Source organism: Struthio camelus, chromosome 19, assembly GCF_040807025.1.
Source record: "Struthio camelus isolate bStrCam1 chromosome 19, bStrCam1.hap1, whole genome shotgun sequence".
In the NCBI taxonomy this organism is placed as follows: Eukaryota; Metazoa; Chordata; class Aves; order Struthioniformes; family Struthionidae; genus Struthio; species Struthio camelus.
In genome coordinates, this window is record NC_090960.1 from 1841485 (window position 1) to 1862920 (window position 21436).

General features: G+C 49.3%; 3 protein-coding genes across 19 annotated transcripts in view; 2 read left to right on the top strand and 1 right to left on the bottom strand.

Annotated features, from left to right (window-relative positions):
* The first annotated feature begins 34 nt into the window (after positions 1-34).
* On the top strand, positions 35-9531 carry VCF1 (VCP nuclear cofactor family member 1). Of its 9 annotated transcripts, XM_068913872.1 has the most exons (7): positions 59-286; positions 2683-2779; positions 4313-4445; positions 6825-6866; positions 7145-7207; positions 8531-8623; positions 8882-9531. In XM_068913872.1, exons 3-7 carry the CDS (start codon positions 4344-4346, stop codon positions 9119-9121), a joined length of 540 nt encoding a protein of 179 aa, XP_068769973.1. In that variant the 5' UTR covers positions 59-286; positions 2683-2779; positions 4313-4343; the 3' UTR covers positions 9122-9531. The 9 variants fall into 9 exon arrangements, with proteins under 9 accessions (XP_068769971.1, XP_068769970.1, XP_068769974.1 ...); XM_068913873.1 differs by lacking the exon at positions 6825-6866 and having other exon boundaries at positions 56-286; XM_068913865.1 differs by lacking the exon at positions 4313-4445 and having other exon boundaries at positions 56-286.
* A 138-nt stretch (positions 9532-9669) lies between these two features.
* On the bottom strand, positions 9670-20816 carry COG1 (component of oligomeric golgi complex 1). 5 transcript variants are annotated; one of them, XM_068913849.1, is made up of 14 exons: positions 20660-20816; positions 19590-19843; positions 18796-18977; positions 18260-18430; positions 18002-18155; positions 16750-16960; positions 15668-16456; positions 15215-15361; positions 13891-14052; positions 13409-13536; positions 12624-12732; positions 12003-12112; positions 11820-11895; positions 9670-10363 (listed from the first exon to the last, which is right to left on the bottom strand). In XM_068913849.1, the coding sequence occupies exons 1-14, from the start codon at positions 20795-20797 to the stop codon at positions 10223-10225; spliced, it is 2772 nt and encodes a 923-aa protein (XP_068769950.1). In that variant the 5' UTR covers positions 20798-20816; the 3' UTR covers positions 9670-10222. The 5 variants fall into 5 exon arrangements, with proteins under 5 accessions (XP_068769950.1, XP_068769948.1, XP_068769947.1 ...); XM_068913847.1 differs by having other exon boundaries at positions 19590-19825; positions 20525-20816; XM_068913846.1 differs by having other exon boundaries at positions 19590-19834; positions 20525-20816.
* SLC39A11 (solute carrier family 39 member 11) overlaps positions 17204-21436 on the top strand; it is a 153348-nt gene continuing 149115 nt past the window's right edge. For 3 of the 5 annotated variants that reach the window (XM_068913862.1, XM_068913856.1, XM_068913863.1), the window contains exon 1: positions 17204-17636. The gene's annotated coding sequence lies outside the window, so the exon portion shown is untranslated. The remainder of the gene's footprint in view (positions 17637-21436) is intronic. The other 2 variants (XM_068913859.1, XM_068913853.1) reach the window with 2 other exon arrangements.

Genomic DNA, 21436 nt, shown 5'->3' on the forward strand with positions numbered 1-21436 from the left:
CACGGCGCCGGCGCGGAGGCCGCGGAGGGGGGAGGGGGCGGGCAGCGCGCATGCGCAGGAGGCGGGGACGCCGGAAGCGGCGGCGCTGGGAGCCGAGCGGGGGGTGGGGGGGGGGGGGGAGAGACGCGTCTCCTCAGCGGCGGTGGCGGCAGGACGCGACGCGACACACGGCAGCCTCCTCTCTCCCTCTCTTCTTCCCTGCCTCTCGCTTGGCCCGGTCCCGTCCCGTCCGGCTCGCCATGAGCTGCCGGCAGCCGCTGCCGAGCGAGCGTGGAGCGAGGCAGAGGTGAGGCGAGGCGAGGAGCCGGCGGTGGGGGAGGGGAGCGGCGCCTGAGGCGGCGGCGTGGGGGAGGGGCGGGCAGGGACCCCGGGCGGGGGGGGGCACCGGCTTGGGGGGGGGGAATAGGGGCGGGCAGGGCCTTTTGGGCCGGGGGGGCTCGATTTGGGGAGGAATAGGGGCGGGCAGGGCCTTTTGGGCCGGGGGGGCTCGATTTGGGGAGGAATAGGGGCGAGCAGGGCCTTCTGGGCTGGGGGAGTCGGTTTGGGGGGGGGAATAGGGGCGGGCAGGGCCTTTTGGGCCGGGGGGGCTCGATTTGGGGAGGAATAGGGGCGAGCAGGGCCTTCTGGGCTGGGGGAGTCGGTTTGGGGGGGGAATAGGGGCGGGCAGGGACTTCTCGGCCAGGGGGGTCGGTTTGGGGGGAAGAAGGGGCAGGCAGGGACTTCTGGGCTGGGGGAGTCGGTTTGGGGGGGGGAATAGGGGTGGGCAGGGCCTTCTGGGCTGGGGGGGCTCGGTTTAGGGGAGAATAGGGGTGGGCAGGGCCTTCTGGGCTAGGGGGGGCTCAGTTTGGGGGGGGAATAGGGGTGGGCAGGGCCTTCTGGGCTAGGGGGGCTCGGTTTAGGGGGGAAATGGGGCGGGCAGGGCCTTCTGGGCTAGGGGGGGCTCAGTTTAGGGGAGAAGTGGGGCGGGCAGGGCCTTCTGGGCTAGGGGGCTTGATTTGGGGGAGGAATCGGTTTGGGCAGGGCCTTCTGGGCTGGGGGGCTTGGTTTGGGGGGGGAATGGGGCAGGCAGGGCCTTCTGGGTTGGGGGGCCTCGGTTTGGGGATGGAATAGGGGCGGGCAGGGACTTCTGGGCTGGGGGGCTCGGTTTGGGGGGGGAATAGGGGCAGGCAGGGCCTTCTGGGCTGGGGGGGCTCGGTTTGGGGGGGGAATAGGGGCAGGCAGGGCCTTCTGGGCTGGGGGGGCTCGGTTTGGGGGGGGAATAGGGGTGGGCAGGGCCTTCTGGGCTAGGGGGGCTCGGTTTAGGGGGGGAAGGAGAAGCAGGCAGGCCCCTCCAGGCTGGGGAGGGAGCTCGGTTTAAGGGGGAAGTGGGGAGGTAGGGCCCTCCAGGGTGCAGGGGGCTCAGTCTGGGGGAAGGAGGAGGGGTGGGCACACATTCCCCTGGGTGAGGGGGTGCTCGGTTTGAGGGGGGGAGTTTGGGGAGGAGGGATGGGCAGGGCCTTCTGGGCTAGGGGGGCCCCACAGGCAGGTTTTGAGGAGGGGAAGGGGCAGGCTGGCAGGCAGGAGGAAAGGACCCCCTGGGGGGGCTGCAAGTCTTGGTGGGGGTGGGTGGAATTGTGGGGGAACAGAGATGAAAACGTTTCCTCTTATGGCAGGGCTGCTCCTAGGACAGGGAGAGGCTGTAGCGGGCACTGCAGGGGTGGCAGAGGGAGGAGGTGGCTCCTGGCCTGTAGGCATTGACCAAATACTGGCAGCTGAGGCTGCTACTGAAGCTGTTCTGTAACAAAAAGTTCAGCTATCAATATCTTATCTGAGTCAGTTTAGTGTTCATGTATATTTTCAAAACCAAAATAGCTCCTTTCTAGATTTTGTGTAGTGCGCAACATACTGAAGTCCATAGCTCTGTGGTGTTTGTACAGTGGGATAAGATTTGATACTAATATTAAACTTCTGTTAACACTGAGAGACATCAGTTTACAACAATTTTAAGCTGCTGTTATTGCTAAGTTGCTATGAAGCAGCACTGATGTCATAAGAGGACGGCAGACACATCTGAAACAGTGAAGGATTGGCCTTTTATGTGGTGTTTTCCAACACCTTAATTGCAAAGCTTTCATTCACCATCGAGAATAACGTTGCTGAGGAATGTGACGACTTCAAATGCTGTGAGAATTGAGAGAGTGAAGGAAATCATCGTAGACAGTAATTGTAGACTCATGTAAACAAGATGAACTTAATTGAGTATTTATTGAAAATGTAGTTACTGCCACTCTTCCTGAGTGCTTTTCTTAGCCTGTCAGATGTCATTCAAAACCCCAGGCGTATTTTTAGAGGTGTCTGAGTACTGAGCAGTGGCAAGGCTGAGAATTATCAAAGGAGTTTATTTAGAAAGATACTTATCACTAATTTTGAAGGCAGATATGCATCCATGTCCCTTAAAGTGATATGAAAACTTCAACCTGGCTCCTTTGTGAGAAAAGTCATAGCTTTCTTTCTACTCTGTAGAGAACAACTACAAAGAGAATATGAAAGTCCATAGTAGATTAAAGGTTTAGAAGGATCCTTCATTAATTTGTCAAGTTTTCGTACTTTAATTGCAGACTTACTTTTAGAAAACAAAGTACAAGGCAAATCAGGGGGCTGCTAATATTTTTTTCCCCTCCTTTCTACCATAATTTCCTGCAGGAAGAGGAGGCGGAATGGTAACGAAGATGACAGTCACATTCCCCAGACAAAGCGTAGTACCAGAAATACTGTTCTTCAGGACTCTTGGGACACTGAGGTGAGAGGCTTTTCAGGCAAATTCTGTTTCTTTTAATGCTGCATTTAAATAATGGTTGGAATATTCCATGAAATTTCATTCACAGATAGCTGTTAATGAGAACACAATTTGTACTTTGTATAAGAGGTCCTGAGGCTTAGCTCAGTGATGTATTTCAAAGATTGGAATCTGTAAAATACAGTTTGGAAATCAGCATGTTTTTCAGTGAATGTGCACACTTTTACTTGAGTGGTTCTGTTAATATATTTCAGCTATTGATGTATAGTACCCAAAATTAATGCGCAAGGGACTCATTTGCTGTCATTTTTAGTTTTGCTGTCTTAAATCAGGTATAATGTGTCCAGAACCAAACAGTGGGTTACAAGTGCATGTGGTCCCTTTGCCTGGCTGTATACTCTTCCAGCTTTGTATTTACTTATAATTACATACTTACATGTAGTAGGAAGTAAAAACACGCTTCCCTGTTACAATGGAACACTGACTAGTGTCATACACCAGGTGCCCCTTGCAACCAAAAGTGCTTTTTTGATCTTTGAAAAACGTTCAGCGGTTTAAGCAAGACTTGCTCATTCAAAGCTGAGAGACTTGAACTCAGACTATCTGGTTTCTGTTTTCCCTTGCTGTGATCTTTTGTTGGACTGGGCTGAACTCTTATCATTTTCTCTCTGGTCTCCCTGGCTGTTCTGCAGCATAAGCAATTATTTAAATTACAAGAATATTGTGAAGTCGATTGGTAGGTGCTGTCTGACGGAAGTGGGCACTGACTTATGTCCAGAATTGATCGCTCATATGGCAGGAGCTCTATGAAGGTGCAGTTTGCTAGCTTTGACATTTCTTTTTTTCTTTTTAAATGCTGGTTTCCAAACTGTGCTGCCTAATTTCCTAAATTGTTCCAAGTATTAATCATCTGAAAATTAACTATATAGCTTTCTAGTTAACAATGTATCTCTGTTGCAAAGCGATGATGAAAAGAGCAGGGAGTGAGGAGGCTCCCTCTTCATTTGTGTCCCTGGAAGTTAATGAAATGTATTTCTTTTACACTTTTTAAAAATATGCTGAATGTTCTTTTGTGTAGCCCTCTTACTCTGAAGACTAGTTGCAATGAATAGTTATGAAGTATTGCAGTTATATTGAACTGTTAACTGTAGTTTGATTGCACAAAACATTGTGGGCTACATAACTTTGAGCAGCCTATCTTTTCTCTTTTGACAATGGCTTCAAAGTATACTTACATTTAAGATGATATGAAAATCTGTATCCCATCACTCCTTTTGTCAGGGATACTTTTTTTTACCAGTGTACCTTTAGAAGTGTCTGACAGTGACATTGTATGGAAAATGCTCTGACAGTTTAGATATTCGTCATGAAGGTATTTGCGGTGACAGAAAAACTGCCTTATGTTTTTGGTACCTGTATTACTGTTTTGCTAGAAGTAAGACTTGCTGGGACGAAGTTGTTGTTTGCTTCTTGGGTATAACGGGTAGAACATTAAATAGCTGCTTGCCATCTGACACTGAATCACTTGTCCAACAGGTTAAACACCTCTTCGTGTGTAGAGTAGTTAATGGCTAAACAAGCTTTATGGCGGGAGGAGGAAGAATTTAGTATGGAACAAGGGATTGAAGTAGGAGTAATGAAATTAAGACTATCAGGAAAAACCTTAATGGTGAGTGGCAGAAGCACCTTTGCTTGTCATATAAACACTTTGACGTTTGACTGGGCAAAACCGCTGAACTGCAGAAATGGGAATAGTCTCGTAGTAGCCACACAAGAGTGAACGACCTTAACGGCTGATTTGTTTGGGTTGCCTGTGAGAACAGCATGGATGTGAACTGCCTGCCATGCTATCAGCGAAATCAGTGCAAAGTTGAATTGCTGAAGCTAACATTAAAACTACTGCTTCATGCATGCACCTGCATTGTAAAAGTGTTTTTAACCTACTAAACTCTGATTGTACAGGCAAGCAGAATTTCTTACTGTTGATGCTGAATTCAAGGAATGCGCCTGCTGGACGCAGAGTTTTAGAAAAATCAATGTTCCCTTTCTGAAGGGAACAGAATTCACAATGTCTTCTACTGATGAATAGAGCTTTATTTTTTTTTCTTTTTGCTTGTTTTCTTGTAATGTTGGATCACTGGATTGAGCATGCCCAGAAACTCAAACCACGAGATTAAATCACTGTTATTCCAATGTATTTTTAAGGACTTCCTGTGCCAAATTGAGAAATTCTTGTGCTTATAGCGCACAAGTGTTTCCGATTCATGTCACTTTGAAATTGTTGGCCATTTGTAACACTTTTATTTTGTTTCCTGATAGTTTGTCATTTACAAAGGCAGCTCTTGCAGATCAAAAATCCCCACTAACTGTAAACTACTGAACTAAAGAGTAAAAGTATGTGTGGGGGGGGGGGGGGGGGGGCGTTTTGTAACTTTACAGAATACACGAGAAAAGAATGGCTTTTCGTCTGAGGGCATAGGCACACCTGCCTTTTGTGAAACATTTTGGCTAAAATACTGATTTTGTTTTGCCTTCCTTCAGTTGAAAGTTGGCTATTTTCTTTATATACAGCTTGATTTAATTGAGAACGTAACCATAGTACGAAAATCGGGCAGCTCTGTTACTAAAACTGAACTTGGCTTATGACGGGATATCTCTTTCAATTTTTTTTTCCTACTCTTCAGGGATGACAGCAATATATGTAAAATGAAGGGTTTTTTTTTTCTTAGTGGCAGTTCAAATACAGGCTATTCTGTGATGTTATCCCTTCGTTGCTTGCTTCTAGTCACGCTGCTCGTGTCAGCTAGGTTTTTTTTGCAAAAGAGTAACACTGTTTTCTCCCATTGGATTGTCCTTTCATTCAGGGTAGACAGCAACCTTGACTGTGACTGACCCTTATAGGAGGGAGACTGAGGTTCTCTTCAGTATTTATCAGCACTGCTTCTTGGCTGATTTTTATAAAGAAGAGGCATTCCTGCTGTTCCTGAAGCAAACCGTTCCCATACTCATAGAATGCAGCCACCATGAGGGCAACACTGACTTTCTGCATTGCAGTTCAGTCCATGAACATGCATATAAAGAAAAAGCTAGATTAGAACTATGCTGAGCATTAAACGTTAGTGAAGCAGTGCGCTTACCACACGTCTCATTTCCTGTTCTGCCTATGCTCCATCCTCTCCGCTTACAAAGAGGTTAGCTTTGTTGTCTTCCTTAATGCTCGCTTACAAGTTTAGCAAAAGCCCTTCCTACTCTTAGTCATCTGCTAGCTTGTACGTGAAGTTACGTAGAATTGTAGCAGATCCCATGAGATGCCTGCTGCGAGCAACCGCTCATAGGGAATTATTAGAACATGCAATTGTGCTCTGCACAACGCAGGGAATCACCAATTAAAAGCCCTTTGCACTGATTTTCCCTGGGAAGGAAGGGAGTCTTCAGTTTCTGGCTAACTCTTTTCCTTCCTGAATAACTTTCTTCTGTAAAACCTCATTTTTTAAGGTTCCTCTTTTGTTAGTCTGACTGAGGACAAGATTCCCCAGAGCCTAGAAATCAATGGAGAGGGTTACTGATGCAGGGCAAAGGTTGTTTATCTCAAAGCAGAGTTTTTGTCTAGCGTTGCACCTCTGTCACTCTCCTCAAATATTGCCCTAGTGAGGAAGGGTATTTCTGGTTTAATTTCTAATGAAAAACAGGTTGCTTCTCAGTTAAACCGATTTTGAAAGTTTTTGAGAGTAGCCAGGTCTAAATGGCTGTTTCTCGAGTTCCTGTGATTAGTGCTTGAGATGCTACATTACTGATCAGTCGATTATTTAAAACATTTATCTGGTCTCCTGTTTGGAAATTATTTAAAATTTTACAACTACTCCGTGTGGTGCTTAGAAGAGTTAATGAGCCAGATAAGTATTGAAAGGGCATCTTGAAAGCTTAGGTACTTAAAAACTGTCACTGGGCTACTTTCCTTTGCCCTTTCACTTAAAACATTGTTTCATTGTGTAGATAACTGTCTTGCTGACATTATGACTTTAAGGATTCTTTTTTTGTCTAATTGTAGTCCAAATGCCTAACAGAATGTGCACCACAGCCTGGGGACATGGTAGGTTTTTGACATGATTTGGGCAATAAATGGGTTTCATGTGCTAGTGAATTTTTGCATTAGAGAAATGGAAATAAAGAGGGTCTGATAAGCCACATCTGTCAACAGCCTTAGAGGTAGGAAGCACGTCCCAGGACACAATCTCTGTTTAAAAAAAAAAAAGGGGGGGGGCCAGAAAATCATTACTACTAACTCTAAAATGTTTGTTCTGTTAAAACATGAAACTTTAGCAGTAATTAATATTACGTTCTCATTTCAATTTTTGCCTTGATTTTCAGAAGGTGGCTGTAACGAAAAACAATAAGGAACACAGACTAAAAGGAAACAAATTGTCCTGTGCGGTGGGTTTCTCTCCAAGGCTGCTGTAACTTGTTCAGTGTAACAGTGTTGCATTTCAATAGTAGTACTTTTATGCAAAATAAGATGGTCTAGCAAGCCCTATTTCGTGGCTCCTCTCTGTCCTTCTGGTGTTCTCTCCCTCTCTAGTATTAGTAGTAGTAGGAAGAGTAGCTGGTTGCTCATGTGGTTACATCTGTTGCTTTCTTCAGAATTTGAATTTGTTTTTGTTGTGCTCTACTTGCTAGCTTAATCTAACATGCAGCACGGTTGCAGCCTCAGCACAGTTTTCTTGCTTGCTGTCCTACAACAGAGCTAAAGCACTTTTGATGCTTAACAAAAAAGGACATTTAGTTTATACGGTTGAATTCTCATGATCAATTGTGTAATCAGTGCTGTGGGACTTCCAGTCTGGCATTTTGTTCCATCTCAAATATTTATACAGAGTGGCTTCCTGGGCCTTTTTCGCTGGTTGTTGACAGACGTTCCAGGTGCAGTTTGCACCATCCTTCAGATTTTACTCCAAAGTGAGGCTTTCTGGATGTGGTGCTCACTGTTAAAATTACCGTTGACTTCTTTAAATTTGGCTTCCTCTGCTGTGGCCACCAAGCTTTGACTTCTGTGGTTTTAGTTTAATACTTATAAAGATGTTCATCTGCTGTCATTTATGCTGGCTGCTTTCTTGAATTTACATCTTATGGGAGGAAGTAGTCACTTTCTCATTTTTAACCACTTAAATCTTTGCAGTATTGTCCTGAACAGCATTTCACACTAATGAAATATTTCAGCTGTAACTAATGGAAGTCTTTCCTTGGCAGCCCTTAAAATGGTGTAAAACAGTTTTATGTCTTTGAAACACTGAAAATCATGGCTTAATGCTTTTCTAGTGTTGTTACTATAAAATGTGTTTATCCTTCTAAATGCTGGCGAATGAGCCTTGTCCTCTTATGTAAACTAAACCATGAGTTCTGTTTTCTGCGCTTGGAAGTATTTTGATGGCTGTCGCTCTTTCACTCTAATGTCAAGTAAATTGGTCCTTTCAGCCCTAGTACTTGCCGGGAAAATAGCAGTTGTATATATGTCAAGGTGTTCAAAGACTTAAAATGGGTATCGTGTTGCATTTATTTTTAACAGCTTGTTGCTTTGGATGCTTCAAATCCCATTATAGAAAAATTGACTTCTAGAAAGGTGCTTTGCATGGTGCTTACCTAAACTGTCTGCTAGAACAGAACTGATGTGAAAAACAGGACAGCTTTTTTCTAATGTTCGGCCTGCCTTTACTGACACATGCAATTCAGTAGGAATGTTCTTTATTTTCCAATTCTCAGATGGATTCAGCAAACTTCACTAGTGCTAATATGGGTCACGAGGGCAGAACTGGTGGGCCTAAAACCAAAAGATTGAAACTCAATATACTGGAGGTCAGTTAACCTCAGGGTGAAAGCTTCTTCATCCCTTCAACTCCTTGATTTTCAGGTGTTGGCAAAATAACTGAAGCAATGAAGGCCAAGAAAGCACAGTCGGTGGATTTAGTCCATCAGGCTGAATGTGAGCCTGAAAATGTGGAAGGGAGGGACTCATCCTAAAGAGCATTTACTTAACTGAGGTGCTTCACTGTGGGAAGGAGAGAAAAAATGTGCATGTCATTTTGCTGTTAACGTTCTCTTTGTGTCTCATAGTCCTCCAGCAGTGATAGCGGCAGCAGCAGCAGTTGTAGTAGCAGTAGCATCAACAGCCCTGACAGAGCAAGTGGTCCAGAAACCAGCTTAAACCAGATAATTGCAGGATCCAGTCCTGTCACCTCTCAGTCCTTCCATGAGCAATCTGCACTAAGTCAAGGTCCTTACTTCCACATCAACCAGATCCTGAAGGAGGCACACTTTCACAGCTTACAGAATCGAGGACGCCCTCCTACATGATGAACCAGCAGTTCCTTGCCTTCTGTGAAGGGACAGCACTGTGTAGATTTGATATTTCAACTTAAAAGTTTGTTAAAATGGAATTGCACAAAACGCCTGTTGCCTTTTCAGTCTATATTTGAAATAACAGGTTAACAGGAAATTGTTTACTTGTGGTTTGCTGCACTATTGCAATGCAAAAGGGGCTTTGAAGCAATTTTTATAGGATTCTTTTTGGGGTGGTTATAAAGTACATGTCAAGGTGAGACTGAGGAATCCACATCTGTATTATAGGATTGCATAATGAGTCCAATTCCAATTGACTGCCTAATCTGTTTGTTAGCAATTTGTTGCTTTATGTAAAGTTATTTCAAACATTCATCTTCAGTTTTATAAGTCTTTTTTAATTTCAATAAAATAGTAAAAAATTTCTTTGGCAAAATAATTTTTTTGGAGGTATGATGCTTGTTAACTGAGCATTTAGACTTAAAAAGAAAGACCCTGAGAATATCTGCTGTTACTGGAATCCTTTAGGACTACTCCAGCTGCAGCTTTCCACCCAGCTTAGTGTGTGACAAGCCTTATCTTGCTTTATCTTTACTGCTGCAGCGTTCAAAAGAAAATATGAAACTAGAACCAGGAAAGCTTAGGCAGCTGTAGCCAAACTATCAGGTGCCCAGAGGGACCCTTTAGATAGCAGAATCACGATCTCTTGATTCATGAGGAAAGTATAGAGTAGCTTGGAGAGAGGCTTTTGAACAGGGAGAAAGTAGTCTTGCATAGCTCAAACACCAGTTTCTAACTGTGAAATGTTTTGTTTCCCATTAAATTGTGTACTATTCTTTAATTTGACTTTAAGGTTAACAACTCCTAAGGAACAGGAAGTGGAAGAGTAGCTAGACTTCTGTTTCAGTAGCCAGATTGCAAAGACCATCCTGACTGATGTCTGGTTTAAGTAGCAAACTTGGATCTTGCTAAGGATGGAAAAGTAGTCCTCTTCTGATGATAACGGTAGAGGTGTTAACAGACCCTGTTGAGAGGAGAGCGTGAAGATAGATGAACATATAGACAAATGGGTGGGCTTTGTTTTTTTTTTTTTTATTTATTTTATTTTTAATTGAATCACTTGGTCATGCCTGAAAGCCATCCCAGCTTGAAGAGAGAAGGTGCAGCTGTGTCTTCCTCCTCGGTTACAAGCTGCCTGAACAAAGAGCCAGGGCGGAACGTCTCGTCTTCTGCTCTTGTGAGCGCAGGAGGTGGAGCCTGTATTTTTTAATTTTTTTTTTTTTAAGAGAGAGTCAGTAACTATTACAGCATACCTTTGCTTTTTTCCATACCCTCACCTACAGTAGCTGCAAGGAGGCATGGACTATGGCAGAACAGCTGTTCTCAGGCAAGCGGAGCCTGAACCCCAAATGAAGTTGTGTTACTGCCACAATAAGTGGTTAGTGACAGGCAGGACAGCAGCAGTTCTGAGTGGTACAAGCACAGTTTCTTGCTGTTGTTAGCAACAGTTGACTTTTCAGATGTCATTCAATGCTCAAAAGTAATCATCCTGCATTGCAGGAGGGAAGGGGCTGTTGCTCTCAGTGCAAGGGGGGATAACAATGCTAAAAATACAGCTCTAGCCTTTGTGTAGAGAGCCGTTCTTAAGTAACTGTGGACTTTAACTTCTCCAGAACCCTTTTGGCATAAAAGAGGAAGCAAGCATCTGTCAGTAATTCAGAGAAGTGCGGCTAGTGCAGAATAGATATGTCACCACAGCCTTTGCTACTGCCACAACAGGAGAGGGGAGCGGTAGGAGTGAGACAGACATCGCTACACGCTTCTACAGTCTACTACGCCTGAGGTATAAGAGGTAAAGAATACCTTCATCTTGAAGCTTCAGGCTTTTATACAACCCTTATACTATGTCTAAACTTTAATGCTTTTGTACACTGGAGAACAAGAGTTGTAGAGTAAAAGTTAGCATCTCAGGTAACACCCTGCTCTGATAAAAATCAGATCTTTACTCTCCTGTGCCAGTTAAAAGGACATCACCATAGATAGTGGTACTGGGTTAATAATGGCTAAAGGAAACAGATTGCTAAATACAGTTTCCTGTAACAGTGAGGTATTCCTTGGCTCTCTGTCCTCAGCATGGGAAGCTTCATCTAAACAGATGTTTCATACTGTGGGAAACATGTAGCAATGTAACAGCTAATAAAATTCAAACACTGGACAACACGGAGCGTTTGCAGAAGCAAGCCACTCAATTCACACAGGCTTAAATACCCAAGCCAGACTTCATCGGGAGTTAAAGGTCAGCATCATACTGGAAGAGAGTTCAAATAATTAGGTATCCTTCAGGTATCCTTCAACGTTTCTTGAAGCCATCCTTAAATGAACTAAGTCTTTTATGCATTGATCTCAAAATGCCTCATCTGTGTCAGTTTTATGGTAGTTATTGCCTATGTTTTATTGCAGAGCAGTGCGCCTAAAAAATCCAGGTGCCATCAGTGTGTGTGTCTGTGGTGTGTTTTTTTTTTTTTTTTTGAGGGGCAAGGGGAAATCCAAACCATCTCATGCTGTGTTGCCATAATGGTTCTCTCATTTTACAGAAAATAAAAATCAGGATAAATATTACTATGTTTGGCTACTTTCTTCTTTCCCTGCAAGTTACAGTGTAGGTGGGAGAATGAGCACAGGCAAAAAGTTAGTATGGCTTTATTTTACCAACCTGAACTCTTTCTGTGTTTCTGGTAGCAGACTTGGTCTTTCGTGAGCTGGACATACTCAGCGGCAGAAGTCCAAATCTTAAAAGAGATGGAATAAAGAAATGCAATCAGTAGCACAGAAGCAACAGTTTTTGCAGTGTTTCCTAAAGAGATGTGGGAATGCACAGCATAGCTGAGTAACTTACCTGATCTGACTGGATGCTAACGGCAAGATATTATGGAGCTCTTGGGAGCTCAGGGCACTGCTCCTACTAGTGTATTGGTTCTCCGTCCCAGTTAACAAGCCAAAGAGAACCTAGAAAACATGAACGAGCTGCTAGTATTTGAGGGCATCTGTGGAGCTGATCACATAAATGGCACACTCCCACTGAGTCTACTGTATTTTGGTAACATTCCAGAATACTTGTTGCTTAATTATCCACGTTTCAAGTTTGAATGTTACGTGTCTCTCTCTCTCCACCCTCTTTAATGCTTGCTTTTATTTGGTGCTGCTAGCTATTATCATAGTTGAGTTCTAGGCCTGTTTCAGTATTACCTAACCCAATTAGTATCACACAGGCTCCGGTGAATCCTGTTAGACAAAGTTGAGCCAACTCCATGCATGATTATGTGCTATGTAGCCAGCTCAGCAAGCTACTCTTATCTTCAGCCGGCTTTAAATACTCTTTCTGTTCCTGACTAAGTGCCAGTAGTTATCTTTGGGTATTAAGCAGTTTATAAACCAACCAAAGCTGCCCTTGTAGAGCGCAACAAACTTGTTTTGCAACATTGCTTCCTGATGCGTTCTTTCCTTTTCCTGAACTTACCGAGGTTCGTTGAACCAGGCGATTAAGGTTGCTATTTAAGTGTGGAGTAAAAACATCCAAGTCAAATGGATCTATGTGTCCTTCCAGGAAGTCAGTCATCTTCTCAATCCTACAACCAGAGCAGAAGAGTCCTGTCAGTGTTATATCTTAGAGCAGGACACAAGAAGGATGGCTGCTGATGAAGACAGGGTGGTTTTATTTGTCCCTCTGAAACCTTGAGGGACTTACCCTTAAGAGGTGACTAAGCAAAACAGGAATTGCCTAGCAGAACAGCAGCTGTTTGAAGGGTTTCCAGCTATTACAAATGCAAAGTCTGTGCTGCATAGGAAAATTCACCCTGCTGTAAGCCTTACAGAAAGATGCCTCAGTCTCAAGTCTGGAACATAGACAAGTTTTAGACTCTTGGGTCAGAGCCTAACTATTCTCTCCAGGAGCATTCTCTGAAGGTATCCCTGCTGCCGCATGGACATGCTGCATACCCAAGCAGAGGGGACCAGTTGCTGTTTCCAAACTGTCAGCCTCGGAATCCCATCCCTCCTTCTACGTTTTGAGGATGAGCTTAGCGTCAGTGAAGGGAGTCAGAGAACAAAGCTCTCTCTCTGACTACAGGACAGACCTGTTCCCAGGGGCAGCGCAGAGAGGAGCATCTGTGCTGCTCTTCGGGATATTCTGCTTGGCCCAAAGACACCACCTCTGCAGATACTCTCCTGACTACTGGTAAGTTTAAACAGTTTTGGGGCCCCACAAGCTACTGCTGGGATCTGAATCCCACAGCTGTACCGCACCCGGAGTCAGGCTTGATCCTGCTGGCTTTTGCTTCCTCGCTCTTTGCTGTCAAGATGATATTCAGGTACCGCAGATCATAGAGTAACTGCAAAGCTCTGTTCTGGGTCATGGGGAAGGTGCCTTCTTTCTGCAAATAGGACGGTCAGGGAAAAAAAGGCTGTCTTGACTCACAGAGTAAACAGGGCTTTCAAAGGACTGCTGTAGGCTAAACATTTAAAAATGCTGGCATCAAGAATCAACCAACCCAGCTGAACCATTCAGAGCAGGCAATCTAGTGTCAGATCCATGTGTTGCCTCTTTTTTTGGGGGGGGTGGGGGGTGGGGGTGGTGAAAAGGAATGCAGTCACCCTTTTTAACTCTCACAGGTGGACAGGTTCTGTTCCAAAGGACAGGAGTATACGTTATTGCCACGTGACCCCCTTGTCCCACACTAACTTGAGCCAAGGGCAGCTCTGTGAGCAAGCCGATCCTACTCACGTACCTTCTCCTGCTTCTCTTCCAAAAGCTTTTCATAGGCAGCAAGCACTTCTGCCATGCATTTCTTCAGCAGCTCCTGCAAGGTGATTTTCGGAAGAGCGTGACCTCCAACTCGGTTCACCTCTTGGCATAGACTGAAGAGGAGGCACTGAACATACCAGGACGGCTGTTTAAAAAAAAAGAGTTAGGAAAGTATTTTCATGTGGTCTGTAAGCTACATCAGCTTTATCAAGGGGACAACTTCCTTTCAGTTGTCCTACTTCCTCAGCAACCTCGGGTCTCTACCACTGAGATCTACCTGCCCCCAGAGCCTGGCTCCAATCTTTCATAGGATGTCATCTACTGATAGACCAGACGTTTGGTTATAGTGGTCCTAGAAGTCACACAAGTACTTTCAACAGGAGGTCTTCAGCTGAATGCAGTCAAAAGGGAATTGATCTTTCTGCCTTTTTTCTGTCACTGTTGATCCCAGCACCAGCTACGTGGGTTCACTGTTTACTCCCTTGCTCTTCTCCCTTATCTCCAAGCTATCCTGAGCTTTCATCCTGTTGCTTTTTTCTTCAGCATCAACAAAATTCACCTTCTGAAGGTCACTACAAGAGACTGTTGCCCTGTCCAGCCTCTCTCTTACTGAGCAAATGCTGAACTCACTCTTGCCTTGGCCTTCCTCTCCTTCAGTGCAGTTGCCACCTGCTTTATCACCACAGGTGTCATTCCTGCCCTCCTCAAGAGCCTAAGGAAATCTGCAGGCCTCAGGTTTCTTCTCAGGTTTTGCAGAGACCTGCTTTTACAGTCCTGTCTTTCAGTGCATCAAACTTCCTTGAAATCATCTGTCCTGCAGGCCTCTATGTACAAGCCAAATGTAAGTCCTTCTTTGGCGCAACTTTATAGGATCTGGGCAAATTTCATCCATTTGAATATGCAGCATCAACTGTCTAATTTCCTTCCTCTGACCTCTGTTCTTAAAGGATAAGTGCTGTAAAGAGCAAATAACAGCACAAAAGAGTGTTTGCCCTGTGGTCATAATGCCAGGCAAACTTCACAGCAGGTCAGCACACCTGGACTTCACACTTGATTTTCAGCAGGAAGGATGCTGGTTTCCCTACTGCCCCACAAAACCCCACAGAAGAACCCCAATACTCTTAAGTCTAGAGATACCACTTGATAAATGACCTGCTGAATTCAGAGCTGAAACCTGCTTAAGTGAGGTGTCCCTGAAGTCACTCTTGCAAAAGACACAGGCTGGTGAGTGACAAAGCAGTGGTTTTGGAGACCAATGCTCTTCTGACAGACTGTTTCTCTCCACTGGGAGAGCACGTTCCTCATACCTGCACAGGTAGCCGGATCTTTGACGTTACACTGTTTCCGGACTCGGTCTCCTCCTGAATTTCAATTTCATCCCAGTTGGTGGCCGTGGCCAAGACAGAGCCTGCTGTGTCTAACAGCAATGTGCGAGTAAAGCACTGAACCAGAGCCTAGAGCACAGAATACAAAAGCACACAGTCACAGGGTAGACAGTTCTAAATGAGAGTACTAAAAAGCGTGCGGCCTGTTCCTACCCAAGTGAACCTTGTGAAGACCATCCCATTACAGTGGATCTGCTAGATGCCACCCCCAAGCTGCAGCTCTTTCCTCTCCCCACAGGCTGATTGGGCCCTGTGGTAGCAGTGTGGTCAGCTCTCAGGAGCTGGCACCAGCTAAGGAGGAGCAGTGCTGACCACAGGGAGCTGAATGAGAGAAACCCACACAGGAAATGTGCGATGAGAGAAACAGTCACTTACTTTGGTGACAGCTGAGCTCCATATCTGGTAAGCAAACAGGCTCTGCTGCAAGAGCTCGGCCTTCACTTCTTGCCACTTGGCCTGCACAGGGTTCACTTCCTGGGCTTTCCCCTTCCCCAGCTTCTTTGTGGAGCGGGTTTCCTTCAGTGCTGTCTCTGCGCTACCTGACTGGCCCAGGATACACTGCTTCAGGTGAGGGCACAGCTCGCTCAGGGACTGGCAGAGTCTTGCCAGGAAGAGGACAGCGTTGAGTTTGGTATCGCCGGGAGCACCTGCCTGCTCTCCCAGCAGGCTCTGGGCACTCTGGAGCTCCTCACGCACGCAGCCCAGCACATAGTGGATGCAGGCGACGCAGTGGTCACGGAGCAGCCCCTCCACGGTGTTGGCATCGGCATATCGGTCGAAGGCAGAGCGAGATGGCACCACGGGAGCTGCCTCCTTGGCAGGTGAGGAATCCGAGGGAAGGTAGGACAGAAGGTCATCCAATTTGGCCTTCAGTTTTGAGTCAAGAGCTGAGCAGAAGCTCTGCACGCATGGAGTGAGCACCTGTGCTTTCATGGACAGGCCACTTTTGGTGAACTGGCTGCGGTTTGCCACGTTGACCCAAGCAGCATCTGAAGGCAGGTCACTAGAGCTCTCTGACCACAGGAATAGGGCCACGTTGTGTTCAAACTGGATGTGTTTGCTAGGGGCAGAGGTGCTGGACTTGCTTTCAAGTTCCTGCAGGGCTAAGATGAGAAGCTGTTTGGAGCTGCTTGAGATGGAGTCAAATCCTTCTTTAGTCAGTGTCTGGAAGAGAATGAGGAAAAAGCACCCTTTATTTGTGCCTCCTGCCGGCCTATCACTATTTAGGTACGCAGTTAGTGCTGTCTCACAAGCAGCAATGGACAGCCCTAGATAATAGAAGGGGACACAGCAAGGTTGCCAGGTTCCCCATGAATTGCCAGCTGCCCCAAACTTTGTGCATGAGGCTTAGCCCAGGACCATCCTCCAGCCAGCTCTGCGGAGGCAGCTTGGCTGTCATACAGGCAACAAAGCTTCACTCAAGCGACCCTGTGGGGTGGTCAGTGGGGAGCACCCACCTGTAACCTGTCCAGGAACAGCTGCTGCAGCAAGTCCTCCCAGAAGGAAGCAGGCTTGTCCAACAGGCGACGGCATACAGTGTCCCAGTGCTGCCTCACGGACTCGCTCGTGAGCAGCTCCCACACTGCATCACGGATCCCAGCAAGGCCTTTCAAGCTCTTCACATAGACTAACAAGTTGGTGATTCCAGCCTTGATGTCATCATTACACCTGAAGGCAATGTTTCACTTCAGTCTGACTTGCTCAGACACAGCCCCAGGGAAGGTAGGAGAGAATGTCTGCTACAAGGTGGGGAAATTCTTGACATTTCGGTAAGAGGCTCTACCTGGGAGAAACACCGGCAGGGCTGAGGGTGCCCTTTCCTCTTGGCAAGTCCAGCAGCTGCACCCTGGGTCCCACACCAGGGCCTAGCAGGAATGCCATGCGCCCTCCAGCAGGAACCCAGGGCTGTGACAGGTATCCAAGCTGGGGGCACTGCTGCAACACTGCACCAGCACCCCAAGAACGCCCCCGCTACACTAACTGCTCCCCTGTTGCCAGCCAGCACAGACAGGCTGTGCTGAACACATGGTGGGCTCTGGGATGCATTGCTGGGGAAACATCCCACGGCCAGCCAGTGTGACCGCACACCATGGGGGGGCTGCCGCTGACTGCAGGGACCAGCTGACCACCCCGGCAGCAGCTCCACAGGGTAACGATAAATGACTGACAAGGTTGTTAACAGGGGAGGAAGGGCTGCCAAACTGTTCCCCTTCAGAGGGCAAAGCATGGTGGGAAGGGGTGGAGCTGGAAGGTCTATAAAGGGGGTCTAGGCTGCCTCCCCCCCCAGTCTGAGGAAGGGCAGCAAGGAGGGAGGAGGTGCTGGACCAGGAGCTGGAAGAGCCAGGTAAGGCATTTCCTTCTTATTTATTCTCTGTGCTTATTTGCTGGTGGATTACTGCAGCACGCAGGAACTCTAAGCAAATATCGCTATGGAGCCCTGGGTGGGTGAGTCTGTGTGGTCTGTTATGTTGGAGTGTTGCAGTCTGGCTTTTAGGACAGCCCTATGCTGTTTCTAGTTCTTTAATTGTAGGGAAGAGTGGGGATGGTGGACAGGGAGCCAGCAGAAGGCACTGCCTGTCTGGAGTCAGTGAGCTTGGCTTTGCTTTGTGCTGCTGCTTTGGCACAGAGGCTTTGTGGTGTCTAGGAAAGTCCTACGAAGGAGGCCACTACACGTGGCATCCAGTGGCTCAGGGGTGCTGCCACACTCACATGGTGATCCACTTCTGCAGCGTATCTCTGAGGTAGTCCTGGCTGATGGGGTGTGCCAGGGTCCGGAGGGCTGGCTGGAACTCCACCACAGATGCCGGGAGGTATCTGAACCAGCTGCTCAGCTTCACGTCATCCTCTAGAACCCCACCTCCCCCTGGAAGCACATGGGATGGGCGAAATCAGCCCAGCGCAGTGGCAGCCTCCTGCCTCACAAAGCCAGACAGCCAGAGGTGTAAGCCAGAGCTGCCTGCTGCTCACCTGCTGGGTGCTGGCTTGTGGTGCTCTCCAGTGTTGAGAAGAGCAAACCACAAGTCAGGGCTGGATCTGAGGGTGCTCCTTCGGGCATGGTGTAAAAGAGAGCATGAGCCTGGTACAGGGTGGTGGTTAGCAGCTCCATCAGTGAACACACTTGAGCTTTTATACCTGCACCTGCAAATAAATGCTTTTCAGTAAAGGCAGCTCCTTTAACAGAGATGTGACCAGCCCTGTGTTTCAAGGCAGGCAGGCAGACCTGTGATTCTAGTGCTGTAGGGCGTAGGACTCAGCCCTGCGCGTCCCCTGCTTCCCCAGTTAAAGATGGGCTTGCTGTGAAGCCCTGTACACTTAATTCAGCATTGCAGCAAAATGCTGCTGGGGTGTCAGCCACGTGACTGCAGCGGTGCACAGTGGCAGCATCCCTGCCATCATGAGCTTTACAGGACTAACACCCCCAGATGATCTGCTTGTATGCTGCAGGAGGAGATAAAGCAAAGGGGGTTACCTGGAGTTAAAGGAGGCAATTCAGTCATACTGACCGTGATGTGGCTGGTTGAGAAGCTGCTGGATAGCTGACTTCCTGGCCAAAAGGAAGTCCGCCAGGGCCTGGCGCGGAGAGCTGTCCTCCAGGAGCATGATAGAGCACAAGGCTTCTGCCACGGCCTGGTCTGACACGGCCCGGCACTTCAGCAGGGATTTGCTCTCCTGCAGGATGGTGGATCTAGCAAGGAAATAAGCCAGGCAGTCACCACACAATGCAGGGAAGTAGCTCAGTGTATTCAGCGTTCAGGTTTAGTTAGGTGACACTGGGCAAAAAATGGCATTCAGTGCCTCATTCCTTGCAGCAAGATCTCCTGGTAACCTGTCAAATCTTTGTGAGAACAGTCCCAGTTCTACACAAAGAGAAAGTAATATCTAAGTTGTTGCACAGAAAGGGGAGAAATTCCTGCCTTAGGCTGACAAAAGGCAGATTTCCTGGAAATAAGAGTCCTGGTGTGACACTGAAGCGCTCCTGCATGCCGCTAACTTGGTGTTCTTGCTGCTTTCTCTGGAAGCACCCCTTTTTTCACAGGAGAACTGATAAACCTCTTGGTCAATTCAGCTTTCTGTACAGAATGGGCTGTGCTGGGCAGCGCTCCAGTTCGCAGCCTGTGCTGCTCAGGGGGGTTAGCCCCAGGCGGCGGCTCATCAGCCAAGCCTGGGAGAGGCAGCCGCGCTCGGGCTGCCGGTGGAGAAGGAGCAGGGAAGGAGGAAGGGCTTCTCCCATCTCTTCCCTGCTTGGAGCCATCGAAGGGCAGCAGATGGCAGGGTGGACCAGCCCCCGGTAGCTCACCTGAAGTGGCTGGCAGCGGCGACTTGCCGGACGAGGATGGGGAAGCGGGCGAGGATGGGGCTGTAGCGGGAGCCGCCGGCCTCCAGCTGCAGGAGCCCGTGGAGGTGGCAGCAGAGCAGGTAGAGGTGGGTGGCGTGCAGGTACCGCGAGGCCTCCATGGCGCTCCACACCTTCTCCGGGATTTCCAGCAGCAGCTTGATCTGCGCCGCGGTGCGGTAGAACCGCTCCTGCGCCGGCTGCGGCGCCTGGGCAGCCTGGTCAGGGAGGGGCCCCGCTGCCACCACTGTTGCTCCCCCCCCCGGTGCCTGGTTCCCCTCCCCAGCACCCCCTCCCGGTGCCCCCCTCCCCAGAGTGCCTGGTCCCCCCCAGGACCCCCTCTGGGTACCCCCCCCTCCCCAGGGTGCACAGTCCTCCCAGCACCCTGCAGTGTCCCCCTCCCTGGGGTGCCTGGTTCACCCCCCCCAGCACCCTGTGGTACCCCCCTTCCTGGGGTGCCCCAATCCCTCCTCCTCCAGCACCCTGGGGTGCCCTCCCATGGCCTCCTTCCCAGCAACCCCTGGTCCCCCCCCAGTGCTCCCCCCCGGGGTACCCCATCCCCACAGCACCCCCTGGTTCCCCCCCAGTGCCCCATCCCCACAGCACCCCCTGGTCGTCCCCCCCAGTGCCCCCATCCCTGGGATGCCTGGCTCCCCCCCAGTGACCCCCCCCCGGGGGGCCCCATCCCTGCAGCACCCCTTGGTCCCCCCTCCCCAGCGACCCCCTCCCTGGGGCACCCGTTTCCCCCCCATTCCCTGCCGGTGCCGCCCCCCCCGAGACCCCCCCAGGGACCCCCTCTCTAGGACGCCCGTTCCCCCCCCCAGCACCCCCCAGTGCCCCCCTCCCCAGTCTGCCTCGGCACCCTATGGTGTCCCCCCCCCGGGTGCCCCCCGCCTCACCGGCGCCGGCGGCCCGGCCCGGCCCGCGCCGCCCCGCTGCAGCCCCCTCACGGCGCCCAGCAGGCGCTCGGCGCTGAGGCGCATCTCGGCGATGGTGTCGGCCGCCTCGATGAGGTCCCGGTACCGCTCGCCCACCATCTGCCGCAGCTCCTCCCGCTTCTGCTCGATGCCGGCGCGCAGCCGCCGCTCCACGGCCCGCAGCTCGGCCGCCGTGTGCGCCTCGAAGAGCGCTTCGGCCTCCGCGCCTCGCGCCGCCATAGTCGCCGCCGCCATGGCCGCCGCCACCCGCGGCCGGGGCGGCAGTGACGTGGCCGCCGCCATCTTTGGGCCGGGCACCGGTGGGGAGCGAGGGGGGTGGCGTCAGCGCGGGCGGCGCCATCTTTGTGGCGGGCAGAGGCCGGCCCGGCGCCGTTGCCATGACAGCGCGGCCTGCGGGGCCCGAGCGGCGCGGCGAGCCCGGGGGCCGCGGTGAGGGGCGTTGCCCCGGCCTGGAGCCCTGCGCGGAGACTCCGTGTTGTGCGGGCTGTCGGAGCGCGTCCTTCCCCGTCCCTAGAGGGTCCTGACCGGAGCCGGGGGACCCTGCACCGCCGCCGGCGGGCTCCAAACCTCCCCTAAAAAAACGGCTCTCGCTCCTCCTGCCAGAGCCTGCTGCGCTTTTTGCACGAAATGGCCCAGTTTTGGGCCTGCGGGAGGCTGCTGGGGCTGTGGGGGCAGCGCTGGAGGGAGACGGCGACGCGCCTGCTCCGTCGCCCGCTTCGGTGGAGAGTTGTCCTTCTAACTGGCCAGGGCCCTTTTTTTTTGGGGGGGGGGTTATTTTCAAAAGGGAGGACAGCAAAGGCTTACCGTTCTGCTGTGCCGAGGCCCCTTCTAAAAGCCCCACGAGTCCCCGCACTTTGCCACCCGCGCGGGGAA

Coding starts and splice junctions, on each gene's coding strand:
- VCF1 (XM_068913869.1), top strand. CDS start 51: ATGCGCAGGAGGCGGGGACGCCGGAAGCGGCGGCGCTGGGAGCCGAGC. Junction 287..2,682: donor GAGCGTGGAGCGAGGCAGAG/GTGAGGCGAGGC, acceptor AATTTCCTGCAG/GAAGAGGAGGCGGAATGGTA. Junction 7,208..8,881: donor GAAACAAATTGTCCTGTGCG/GTGGGTTTCTCT, acceptor TGTGTCTCATAG/TCCTCCAGCAGTGATAGCGG.
- COG1 (XM_068913845.1), bottom strand. CDS start 20,797: ATGGCGGCGGCGACTATGGCGGCGCGAGGCGCGGAGGCCGAAGCGCTC. Junction 19,844..20,524: donor GGGCCGGGCCGCCGGCGCCG/GTGAGGCGGGGG, acceptor CTCCCTGACCAG/GCTGCCCAGGCGCCGCAGCC. Junction 18,431..18,795: donor TCTCAACCAGCCACATCACG/GTCAGTATGACT, acceptor ATTTATTTGCAG/GTGCAGGTATAAAAGCTCAA.